Source organism: Lithobates pipiens, unplaced genomic scaffold, assembly GCF_037356315.1.
Source record: "Lithobates pipiens isolate NorthernLeopardFrog02 unplaced genomic scaffold, aLitPip1_a1.2 Scaffold_35, whole genome shotgun sequence".
NCBI classification, from domain to species: domain Eukaryota; kingdom Metazoa; phylum Chordata; class Amphibia; order Anura; family Ranidae; genus Lithobates; species Lithobates pipiens.
The window spans coordinates 10979350-10991920 of NW_027507811.1; the positions used below are offsets into that span (position 1 = coordinate 10979350).

At 48.0% G+C, this 12571-nt stretch overlaps 2 protein-coding genes across 2 annotated transcripts in view; both read right to left on the minus strand.

Annotated features, from left to right (window-relative positions):
* The window catches only part of LOC143956074 (uncharacterized), a 70140-nt gene extending 59145 nt beyond the window's left edge, over positions 1 to 10995 (minus strand). The window contains 1 exon segment of the mRNA XM_077466200.1: positions 8191 to 10995. Within this exon segment, the coding sequence (XP_077322326.1) occupies positions 8191 to 10859 (2669 nt within the window). The 5' untranslated portion in view covers positions 10860 to 10995.
* The window catches only part of LOC143956085 (uncharacterized), a 211311-nt gene that overhangs the window by 191771 nt on the left and 6969 nt on the right, over positions 1 to 12571 (minus strand). The window lies entirely within an intron of this gene.

Consider the following 12571-nt stretch of genomic DNA (forward strand, 5'->3'; position numbering starts at 1 on the left):
TAGACAAATCCCTGAACCCCTTTAACTCCCTGCTGCTGTGTAGAAAACCAGAACAAAAAGTACATGTAGCTTTTTCCCAAACCTTGTCCAAAAAAAGTCCTGTAAGTCATGACCATAGAAAGGGTCAAAATGAAATAGTAGAAAAAATAAAAAATAAAGAGGAAAAAGTGTAAGAAAAAAAGTTTAAAAGAACTGTTCCAGAGTCTATCTTCTGAAGACACAGTGTCCGTGTCTGCAGTGCTCCATGGCTCCGCAGCAGATACCCGTCAGTTACTTACATGGATAACTTGTCGGTTAGTGCCCCTTCCCTACCCCTAGTATTTGTAATGTTCCCATGACAGGAGGGTACATATGGCCCAACAGTGACCACGTTGGAGTAGGCCTGGATGCTTGCAGATGCTTATGTAGGAAGGATGGGCAAAGCTCCCCATTCCCCCCCCCCACCGGAAAATCCAGAACAATGTTAACCAGTGATACGCTGGGTCAATCAAACCGCCATGGAACAGGAACAAATAAAACTTGAAACAAGGAAAAACACATCAGCCAGGATTGAAGCTTGGAGTGTAGGCCTGAGAGTCACCGCAAAGATAGTAACCAGGTGTTAGCCTCGTCAGGGGATTCAAAAAACTTCACGAACCACCATGCTGAACTCGTAAGTGACTAGGATAGAGCATGGAGTACTTCATATCATGTTCCCGGAGTCGTCTTCTGATATCAGTGAAGGTTTTGCGACATCTCTGTAGATCTACCGAGAAGTCAGGATAGAGATGCACCAATGTGTTCTCAAAGGGGGGTAGGTTGGAATGTTTACGAGCCTTGCAGAGAATGCGGTCCCGGTCTCTATAATTGAGGAATCTCACTAGGAAGGGCCTCGGTGGAGCCCCAGGGGTGCCCCATCCAGTTGGGACTCTGTGAGCCCTTTCCACCACATACGTTGGGGGGACCTCGGTCAGGTTAAGAAGTGTCTTAAAGAAAGCTTCCGCAAACTCAGCTGGGCGATCCCCCTCCGCGAGACTCAGGACCCTTACATTATTCCTCCGAAGGCGATTTTCCACGTCGTCAGATTTAGCCACCAGGGATTGGACAGTGCGCTGTAATGTGTGAAGGGTGTCATCATGGCGGGCAGTGATGTCCTCCGTAGCGGAAATTCGCGACTCAGTTTCAGGAAGTCTGCCCCTGAATTTGTCCAAGTCTGCTCTGATGAGGTTAGATTCCTCAGCCAAATGATCTATGCGGACCAGTAAATAGGTTCTGCTCTGCTCTATGGTCGCAAGAATGACAGTGGTATCACTTGCTCGTGGAGTCGCCTGAGAAGGCGGGAAGGTCGTTTGAATCGCTGCCTTTTCCATGTCCGCCTAAAGAGCCTTAAATTGATCCAAAATGTCACTGGGGCACCAGGCAGGCTGTGGTGGTGCCTTTTTGCTCTTTGAGGGCATGAGCAAGCGATCTGAGGGTTGTCAGGATAAAATTCAAAGCAGTAGCAGTAGGTTATGTCCTTTTAAGAGCCTGTGGTGGCAGAGAGGAAATCTGACATGCAGGGGCCACAGATACCCGTGACTTGTGAGACACTGAGCTCCCTCACTGAGGTCTGATGGGGGTGGTGGACAGCTCCCAGGCACAGCCCTCACTTCCCTTCCCCTGCAGAGATGCTGGCACAAAGGAGGATACTGTGGGCTGGTTGTTTTCCCCCTGATCCTGTCACTCGGCTGATGAGGACACAGCAGGCCACAAAATGGCGGCTGTTCGCGGGGGGTATGCAGCCGGTCGTGTGGGGCCTATTTGGGCTCCCCTGCTGCTGGGCTATCAAGAGTTCTCCCCCGGGGATGCCGCCGCTGATGTGCGGGGTAGGAGCGATCGATCGTCCCGCGGATCACGGCACTCCAGCGCGGTGAGTTCTGGAGGCACTGTAGGCCTCAAAATGGCAGCGGGCAGTGCTGGGTGTAGCAGGCTGCGGCTGTGTAACTACACAGCCTGGCTTTCGGACTCCACAAGATACGATGTGGCTGATGCTGGGGAGTGCCTTGAGCAGGTAGGGCAGCTGTGCAGGCTCACCGGGTCTTACTGCGGAGAGGATGGTGAAGGATTCCAGGCAGGATGCACGGAGCTCCACAGCGGCACGTCTTCCCTGTTTCACATTCGGACACGCCCCCCAGCGAGTGATTTCAAATGACTTTTTTTCCTTCAGAAATGACACTGTGCAGGGACAGTTTTAAGCACGGGAAACAAGCGCTACTTTACAGGCATACTATACACACCCCCAGGTACGAAGTTTAAAGGAATATTTCACTTTTATTGTTCCACTTTAAGCATTATTAAAATCACTGCTCCCAAAAAAAAAACATTATTAATAAAGGACTTATCGCAATGGTGTCTGTGTGTTTTTTTTACAATTTGTTACACTTTCTTTGTGAAATGGTAGGGGTACAATGTACCCCTTACCAATTTACATAGGGGTGGGGCCGGGATCTGGGGGTCCCCTTTGTTAAAGGGGTGTTCCAGATTCCGATAAGCCCTCCGCCTGCAGACCCCCACAACCACCGGCAAGGGTTGTGGGGATGAGGCTCTTGTCCCCATCAACATGGGGACATGGTGCTTTGAGGGGTCACAGACCCCCAAAGCATCCTCCCCATGTTGAGGGCATGTGGCCTGGTACGGTTCAGGAAGGGTGGGGGCGCTCTCTTGTCCCCCCTCTTTTCCTGCGGCCTGCCAGGTTGTGTGCTCAGATAAAGGGTCTGGTATGAATTTTTGGTGGGAACTCCATGCCATTTTTAAAAAAAAAAATTGGCGTGGAGTTCCTTTTAAAATCCATACCAGACCTGAAGGGTCTGGTATAGATATTTAGGGGGAACCCCACATCATTTTTTTTTTTATTTGACACAGGGTTCCCCTTAATATCCATACCAGACCTGAAGGGCCTGGTAATTGAATTTGGGGGGACCCCCATGCATTTTTTTTTTATCAATGACTTTCAACGACTGTTCCCTGTATTACTGGGAGCTGACAATTCATTATAGCCGCGGGTGATTTCAAATGACCTTTCTTCCTTCAGAAATGACACTTTGTGCAGGGACAGTTCTAAGCACGGGAAACAAGCGCTACTTTACAGGCATTCTATACACACACCCTAGGTACGAAATTTTAAAGGAATATTTCAGTTTTATTGTTTCACTTTAAGCATTATTAAAATCACTGCTCCTGAAAAAATGTCAGTTTTAAACTTTTTTTTGCATTGATACATGTCCCCTGGGGCAGGACCCGGGTCCCCAAACACTTTTTATGACAATAACTTGCATATTAGCCTTTAAAATTAGCACTTTAGATTTCTCCCATAGACTTGTACATGGTGTTCCGCAGCTTTTCGAATTTGCCGCGAACACCCAAATTGTTCCCTGTTCGGCGAACAGGCAATGTTCGAGTCGAACATGAGTTCGACTTGAACTCGAAGCTCATCCCTACTCTCTGCCCTCATGTTGTAAAGCGCTGTGTAAACTGTCTGCACTATACACATCCTGCACAATAATAATAATATCTTGTTATCTCCTTGGCTGCCAGGCCCAACGATGTCTCCACTCTACTTCCCCCTGACTCACCTCTCACCCGGAACTTCCTGTCTGTATGTGACATCACTTCCTGTCTTCCATAGACATCACTTCCTGACTGGGTAGAAGTGAGAAGATCACCATCTTGTAGAGCTCAGAGGAACTGCAGTTTCTCCTCACTGAGACATACATAGAGACTGTTAATGATTTCACGTTCTTGTCCGGAAAATACCTTATGTTGGATGGTTCACTGAATGTTATTTCTTCGATACATGGACCCATCCCAGTCTTATGCCCCGTACACACAATCGAACTTTCCGACAACAAAACCATGGATTTTTTTGTTCGAAGGTTGTTGGCTCCAACTCTTCATGCATACACACGGTCACACAAGTGTCGGCCAACAATTACAAATGTGGGAAATTGGTGACATACAAGACGTACGACGAGCCGGTAAAAAGATTCCAAATATGCATGAACTTTTGCGAGACAGACTTGTGCACACACGATTGGAAAGTCCGACAACAATGTTTTGCTGGCGGAAAATTTGAGAAATTGCTAGCCAACATTTGTTGGCGGAAATTCCGACATCAAATGTTGGATGGAGCATACACGCGGTCGGACTTTCAGCCAACAAGCTCACATCCAACATTTCCCATCGGAAAATCTGATCATGTGTACGCGGGATTAGTCCGTAGCAGAGGAGGGCTGGCAGCCTTAGGCCTGGGGGAAAGTCCAGTCAAGTGGCCCATTGAACCACAAGGCAGCAGCTAGCAGGACCCACAGGCCAGCCATGGGCAGCAGGACCCACAGGCCATGGCCAGAAGAACCCATGGCCAGCAGGACACACAGGCCAAGGCCAGCAGGAACCACAGGCCAAGGCGAGCTCCCAGCAGGACCCACAGGCCATGGCCAGCAGGACCCACAGGCCATAGCCAGCAGGACCCACAGGCCATGGCCAGCAACACCAACATGCCATTGCCAGCACAACCCACAGGCCATGGCCAGCTCAAAGCAGACCCACAGGCCATGGCCAGCAGGACCAACAAGCCATGGCCAGCACGACCCACAGGCCATGGCCAGCTCAAAGCAGGCCCACAGGCCATGGCCAGCAGGACCAACAAGCCATGGCCAGCAGGACCAACATGCCATTGCTAGCACGACCCACAGGCCATGGCCAGCTCAAAGCAGGACACACAGGCACATGGCCAGCAGCACCAACAAGCCATGGCCAGCAGGACCAACATGCCATTGCCAGCACGACTCACAGGCCATGACCAGCTCAAAGCAGGACCCACAGGCCATGGCCAGTTCCCAGCAGGACCCACAGGCCATGGCCAGCACAGGACCTGACAGCCAGACAGTGTGAAGGGCTATTTCCTATTTTGAGGTTACTGGGGCAGGGTAAATGAGGTGTATGGGATGTGGGGGTCAGCTGGGGGTGTCAGGGTCTCTCGCCTCAGCGATGCTGATGACAACTCAGCCTGCCGGTGATTAGAACTTCAAGTTGCAGACAGCCACGCCCTGTCTCTGCCTGCCTCCAGTCCAAGGACTTGTAGCAGAAGAGTAAGCTGCTCTCAGTCAGCTATTTGTTCTTCTCTCTGTGACCGTCTCTCTAAAAACTTCAAGTTTTGCCGCCATCCAATGCCCAGCCTGAGCCAGTCACAGACATCCCAACCTGCAAAAACTCACTTCAGGGAGGTGACGCTTCACGCCACAGCCTTACCAGCGCCAATTAAATGGAGCCTGATCAATGTACCACCTCATCAGACTTAGGATGTCTGCAGTCACGTGACCCGCCACGCATCCCGTCTCTGAAGAGTCAGTCTCTGGGAGTTGTAGTTTCTGGCTGCTGTGCGCCGCTGCTCAGTTCTCTCCACCCACCGCCAACACGAACTTGAGCGCGGTCCGGACTACAACTCCCGGAAAGCAGCGAGGGAGCAACACAATCAATCTTCCTGCACAAAAATGTCAGAAGACAGTGGCCGTTTTGAATATGTTAGGCAGCCTGGTGGAAGTTTTTTCCACCCTGTCCCACGGCCCAGCCTACCTCAGGCCCGTAGGGGTTCAATATTAATTTGGCCTACTGTTTGCAGCTATAACAGCTTCAACTCTTCAGGGAAGGCCGTCCACAAGGTTTAGGGGTGTGTCTATGGGAATGGCTGACCGTTCTTCCAGAAGAACATTTGTGAGGTCAGGCAGCCTCCGCACCAATTCATCCCAAAGGTGTTCTATTGGGTTGAGGCCAGGACTCTGTGCAGGCCAGTCAAGTTCCTCCACCCCAAACTCTCGCTCATCCATGTCTTTATAGACCTTGTTTTGTACACTGCTGTGCAGTTATGTTGGAACAGGAAGGGGCCATCCCCAAACTGTTCCCACAAAGTTGGGAGCATGAAATTGTCCAAAATGTCTTGGTATGCTGACGCCTTAATAGTTCCCTTCACTGGAACTAAGGGGGCCAAACCCAACCCCTGAATAACAACCCCCACACCACAATACCCCCTCCACCAAATGATTTGGAGGGTTGGCCAAATACTTTTGTCAATATAGTGTGGATGAGCGATTTGGGGTGGAGGAACTTCACGGGCCTTCACAGAGTCCTGACCTCAACCCAATAGAACACTTTTGGGATGCATTAGATCTGAGACTGCGAGCCAGGCCTTCTCACCCAACATCAGTGCCTGACCTGAAAAATGTGCTTCTGGAAGAATGGTCAAACATTCCCCATAGACACACTCCTAAACCTTGTGGACGGCCTTCCCAGAAGAGTTGAAGCTGTTATAGCTGCAAAGGGGCGGAGCCAACTCAATATTGAACCCTATGGACTAAGACTGGGATGCCATTAAAGGTCATGTGCATATAAAAGGCTGGCGTCCCAATACTTTTGGTAATATAGTATATGTGGTATCGCTGCGATCGTCAGGAGCAGGAGAATTTAATTGCGGTTGTTCTTCGGTGGAAGGTTATGGTTGTAATGAGAAATATACAGCTACATTCCAAAAAAAGTGTTTTTTTTTTTTTACTAGTTTGGGCCAGTTCTCCTTTGAGAATAAAAATAAATAAATCAGGAGACATCCATCACCATTTACCACCAAATGAAAGCCCAATTTGTCCTGAAACAAACGCGGTATAATCCACCTGGAGGCACAAAGTAGTTGTGATGATATGTACAGTTTTACTAACACATGTCAAAGTTGCATAATTGTGCTTAGACATTAACATTTGTTTTACCCTTAGGTGTGAAGGAGATAACAAAGTGATTTCCTATGACTGTCAGCCCCATCTAGTGGCCATAATGAGGTATCCCTCCTGAACTACCTAAAATTCTACATTATAGCTATAAGGATTATCGAGTCTCCATTTTGTTATACTGTATTCCATTTTGTTATACTGTCTTCCATTTTAAACTTTGTATGACCAAGCTAGAATTCTAACTACTAAGACATAGATGCTCGCTATTTGGAAAATATGCTGTTTTCTTAGAATGCCCTTGGCCGCGAGAGTTTGTACAGAGAAAGCCAGATATGCAGTTATCACACATTCCTATAACTGCGTCTGTGACATATAACGTCTGGGTCACAGGCTACCAACAGAATGTTGATGAATATTGTTGAATATTGCAGAATGTTGATGAATATTGTAGTCTTATTCTTATCTCGTGTGAAGGTTAATGAGGTGCTTTGCCATGAAGACGATTTTCTGCTTATTCTGCTTGTTCTGTCAATAAACCTGTTACTAGGAAAAGTTTGGTGTATAGCTACGAGGGGATCCCTGATTGGCTACTCCACAGGGTGCCACCCCAACTGTCTCAGCATATAACTTGTTGTATTCAAAACATTAAATGTAATCATTATTCACATACATCTCGTGTATGAGTCTTGGTTATCTCACCGGTGAACGGGACTCCCAGGTTCATACAGACCACGGCCTAGGCAAGATAGGAAGAGGGAAATCGAGCACCTAACAGAGCAAGGACCTACCTTTACAATAGCCACTAGATGGAGCCAATGCTCACAGGAAATCACTTTATGAAATAAAATACGACCAGAATTTGTCATAGTACGGCGAATGCTCGGCACACTTGGTCAACTATTTGTTTTAAACTAGACCTGTAAATGTTTATTACATATAGATAGTCTGGTTGAAAATAAAAGTTTACACCACAAAATGTACCAATGAGAGGTAAGGACTCCATTTTTATTTTTCTCCTGCTATCAATGGCCGACACGGTACAACACTTCATCCATGTCTTTGGTGATCTCTGATCTCCTTGTCAACTGTTTCTTCCATGATGAAGATCAGCCATGGAGTATATCTGAGGTGTATATCAGGGTGTGCTTCTTCCCCACATGTCCAGCAACCTTCATATACAAGACATTTCCCGCACTCACTAATACACCTCAAGGGTTGTGTGGGACCCCCCGATGTACAGGAAGACAGGACTTCAGTGAGGAACAATTCCCTCACTCAGGACAGGAATACGACTTCTCCCCCCGTGTGAGATCTCTGATGTCTGTCACGATGTGACTTCACTGAAAAACATTTCCCGCACTCAGGACAGGAATACGACTTCTCCCCCGTGTGAGACCTCTGATGTCTGTCAAGACTGGACTTCACTGAAAAACATCTCCCACACTCAGGACAGGAAAACGGCTTCTCCCCCGTGTGAGATCTCTGATGTCTGTCAAGAAGCGACTTCATTAAAAAACATTTCCCACACTCAGCACAGGAATACAGCTTCTCCCCCGTGTGAGATCTCTGATGTGTGTCAAGACAGAACTTCTTTGCAAAACATTTCCCGCACTCAGGACAGGAAAACGGCTTCTCCCCCGTGTGAGATCTCTGATGCATGTAAAGATTGGACTTTTGTGAAAAACATTTCCCGCACTCAGGACAGGAATAAGGCTTCTCCCCCGTGTGTGACCTCTGATGTTTGAGAAGATCTGTTTTCTGTACAAAACATTTCCCACACTCAGGACAGGAATACGGCTTCTCACCCGTGTGCGACATCTGATGTTTGAGAAGAAGCGACTTGACTAAATAACATTTCCCACACTCAGGACATGAATACGGCTTCTCACCCGTGTGTGATTTTTGATGATAGGAAAGACTGGACTTATCTAAAAAACATTTCCCGCACTCAGGACAGGAATATGGCTTCTCACCCGTGTGTGATTTTTGATGATAGGAAAGACTGTACTTCTCTAAAAAACATTTCCCGCACTCAGGACAGGAATATGGCTTCTTACCCGTGTGAGACCTCTGATGTCTGAGAAATTCTGATTTCTTTACAAAACATTTCCCACACTCAGGACAGGAATACGGCTTCTCCCCCGTGTGCGACCTCTGATGTGTGTAAAGATACCACTTTGCTGAAAAACATTTCCCACACTCAGGACAGGAATACGGCTTCTCACCCGTGTGTGATCTCTGATGATAGGAAAGACTGGACTTAACTGAAAAACATTTCCCGCACTCAGGACAGGAATACGGCTTCTCACCCGTGTGCGACATCTGATGTGTGAGAAGACGCGCCTTAACTGGAAAACATTTCCCGCACTCAGGACAGGAATACGGCTTATCCCCCGTGTGTAATCTCTGATGATTGGAAAGATTGGACTTTTCTGGAAAACATTTCCCGCACTCAGAACAGGAATACGGTTTCTCACCCGTGTGCGACATCTGATGTCTGTCAAGAGTCGACTTCGCTGAAAAACATTTGCCGCACTCAGGGCAGGAATAGGGCTTTTCACCCGTGTGTGACCTCTGATGTTTGAGAAGACGTGACTCAATTGGAAAACATTTCCCGCACTCAGGACAGGAATACGGCTTCTCACCCGTGTGTGATCTCTGATGATTGGAAAGACTGGACTTATCTGAAAAACATTTCCCACACTTAGGACAGGAATACAGCTTCTCACCCGTGTGTGATCTCTGATGATTGGAAAGACTGGACTTATCTGAAAAACATTTCCCACACTCAGGACAGGAATACGGCTTCTCACCCGTGTGCGACCTCTGATGTCTGAGAAGAAGCGACTTTGCTGAAAAACATTTCCCACACTCAGAACAGGAATGTGGCTTCTCACCTGCATGACATTTTTTATGCATATTAAGACTAGATTTAGAATGGAAACACTTCCCGCACTTATCACAGGAAAACCTCTTATCTGTTGGAAGGACGGCACCGTCCGGCACAGTCTGAGGTTCCTCAGGATAAGAGGAATACGATGGTCCGGCACCGTCCCGCACAGTCTGAGGTTCCTCGGGATAAGAGGAATACGATGGTCCGGCACCGTCCCGCACAGTCTGAGGTTCCTCAGGATAAGAGGAATACAATGGTCCGGCACCGTCCCGCACAGTCTGAGGTTCCTCAGGATAAGAGGAATACGATGGTCCGGCACCGTCCCGCACAGTCTGAGGTTCCTCGGGATAAGAGGAATACGATGGTCCGGCACCATCCCGCACAGTCTGAGGTTCCTCGGGATAAGAGGAATACGATGGTCCGGCACCGTCCCGCACAGTCTGAGGTTCCTCGGGATAAGAGGAATACGATGGTCCGGCACCGCCCCGCACAGTCTGAGGTTCCTCAGGATAAGAGGAATACGATGGTCCGGCACCGTCCCGCACAGTCTGAGGTTCCTCGGGATAAGAGGAATACGATGGTCCGGCACCGTCCCGCACAGTCTGAGGTTCCTCGGGATAAGAGGAATACGATGGTCCGGCACCGCCCCGCACAGTCTGAGGTTCCTCAGGATAAGAGGAATACGATGGTCCGGCACCGTCCCGCACAGTCTGAGGTTCCTCGGGATAAGAGGAATACGATGGTCCGGCACCGTCCCGCACAGTCTGAGGTTCCTCGGGATAAGAGGAATACGATGGTCCGGCACCGTCCCGCACAGTCTGAGGTTCCTCAGGATAAGAGGAATACGATGGTCCGGCACTGTCCCGCACAGTCTGAGGTTCCTCGGGATAAGAGGAATACGATGGTCCGGCACCGTCCCGCACAGTCTGAGGTTCCTCAGGATAAGAGGAATACGATGGTCCGGCCCCGTCCCGCACAGTCTGAGGTTCCTCAGGATACGAGGAATACGATGGTCCATCTACACTGTGTGGTGCCGGATGGACATTTGAGGTAGTCGGGTTTTCTCCTGGACTATACTGTGTGATGTCCTCATCTTCTACTTTACAGTCTGGAGACAAAGTGAGACAATCCTCTGAGGTTTTCCTCATCTCCCGTCCATCTACTAAAATAGAAATACAAAGATTATTACTAGACATCAGCTGATTGGTTCCCCTAAACCAGGACTCCGCCCACATCAGGCAGCTTTGTCTCTGAGGATCTTACAATTCCCCCCTCAAGGTAACTAGTAAATGGGTTCCCACCCTACTCTGGACCAATCAGTGAGCAGTATGGGTGGAGGAATGGATTTAGTGTTAATGACCCACCTGTGCTGATCTCTGTAGGAGTGTCCTCCTCTATAAATGTCCCCGTTATTCCATCCTCCTCCATAGACTGCTGATCATCCCTCACATTCCTCTCTTCTTCTTCTTCTGATTTCACCTCAAATTCTATATCGATTGGATCTCCACTCTAAACCAAGAAAATGAGAGAGAATATAATCCGTAAAATAAGAGCTTTAATATTGTGACATCACATAAAAAATCCCCACATTGTCCCTGTAAGTGAATGTTCTAGATTCTCCGTCCCACCAACCTTGTAACAGTGGGGGATGGTGAGATCTTCCTGTGGGGAATCCCAGGAATACAGAGGACGGGGACATCTCTCTGGTGGGTTTCTGGTATTAGGCGGCTCCATCATATCCTTGTGTCCTTCTGAAAACTCCTCCATCACCCCATACTCCTCATCCTCCTCTTTATACTCTTCTTTGACAAAAATATTATCATCCCCGAGGTTTCCAATCTGCAATATATTGCAAAGAAAAAAATAAAGTGCAGCACTTGTTCAATAAATAATGATTAAATAATCACACAAGTTACATAGTTAGTTAGGTTGAAAAAAGACACAAGTCCATCCAGTTCAACCACAAAAAAAAAAAATATATAATATCATACAATCCCATATACCCCATTCTATACCCACAGTTGATCCAGAGGAAGGCGAAAAAATCCCAGCAGAGCCATGATCCAATTTGCTAAAGCAGGGGAAAAAATTCCTTCCTGATCCCCCGAGAGGCAATCGGATTTTCCCCGGATCAACTTTACCTATAAATGTTAGTACCCAGTTATATTACGTACACTTAGGAAATAATCCAGGCCCTTCTTAAAGCAATCCACTGAGCTGGCCAGAACCACCTCTGCAGGGAGTCTATTCCACATTTTCACAGCTCTTACTGTGAAGAAACCTTTCCGTATTTGGAGATGAAATCTCTTTTCCTCTAGACGTAAAGAGTGCCCCCTTGTCCTCATTGTTGACTGTAAAGTGAATAACTCGACACCAAGTTCACTATATGGGCCCCTTATATATTTGTATACGTTGATCATATCCCCCCTTAATCTCCTCTTATCAAGAGTGAATAAATTCAGTTCCTCTAATCTTTCCTCATAGCTGAGTTCCTCCATGCCTCTTATCAGTTTGGTTGCCCTTCTCTGCACTTTCTCCAGTTCCCCGATATCCTTACTGAGAACTGGTGCCCAAAACTGAACGGCATATTCCAGATGAGGTCTTACTAATGATTTGAACAGGGGGGCAAAATGATATCTCTCTCTCTCTGGAGTCCATACCTCTCCCAGTACAGGAAAGGACTTTGCTCGCTTTGGAAACCGCAGCTTGGCATTGCATGTTATTATTGAGCTTATGATCTACCAAAATCCCTAGATCCTTCTCCACTATGGATTCCCCCAGATCCTTCTCCACTATGGATTCCCCCAGATCCTTCTCCACCATGGAGTCCCCCAGATCCTTCTCCACTATGGATTCCCCCAGATCCTTCTCCACTATGGATCCCCCCAGATCCTTCTCCACCATGGAGTCCCCCAGATCCTTCTCCACTATGGATTCCCCCAGATCC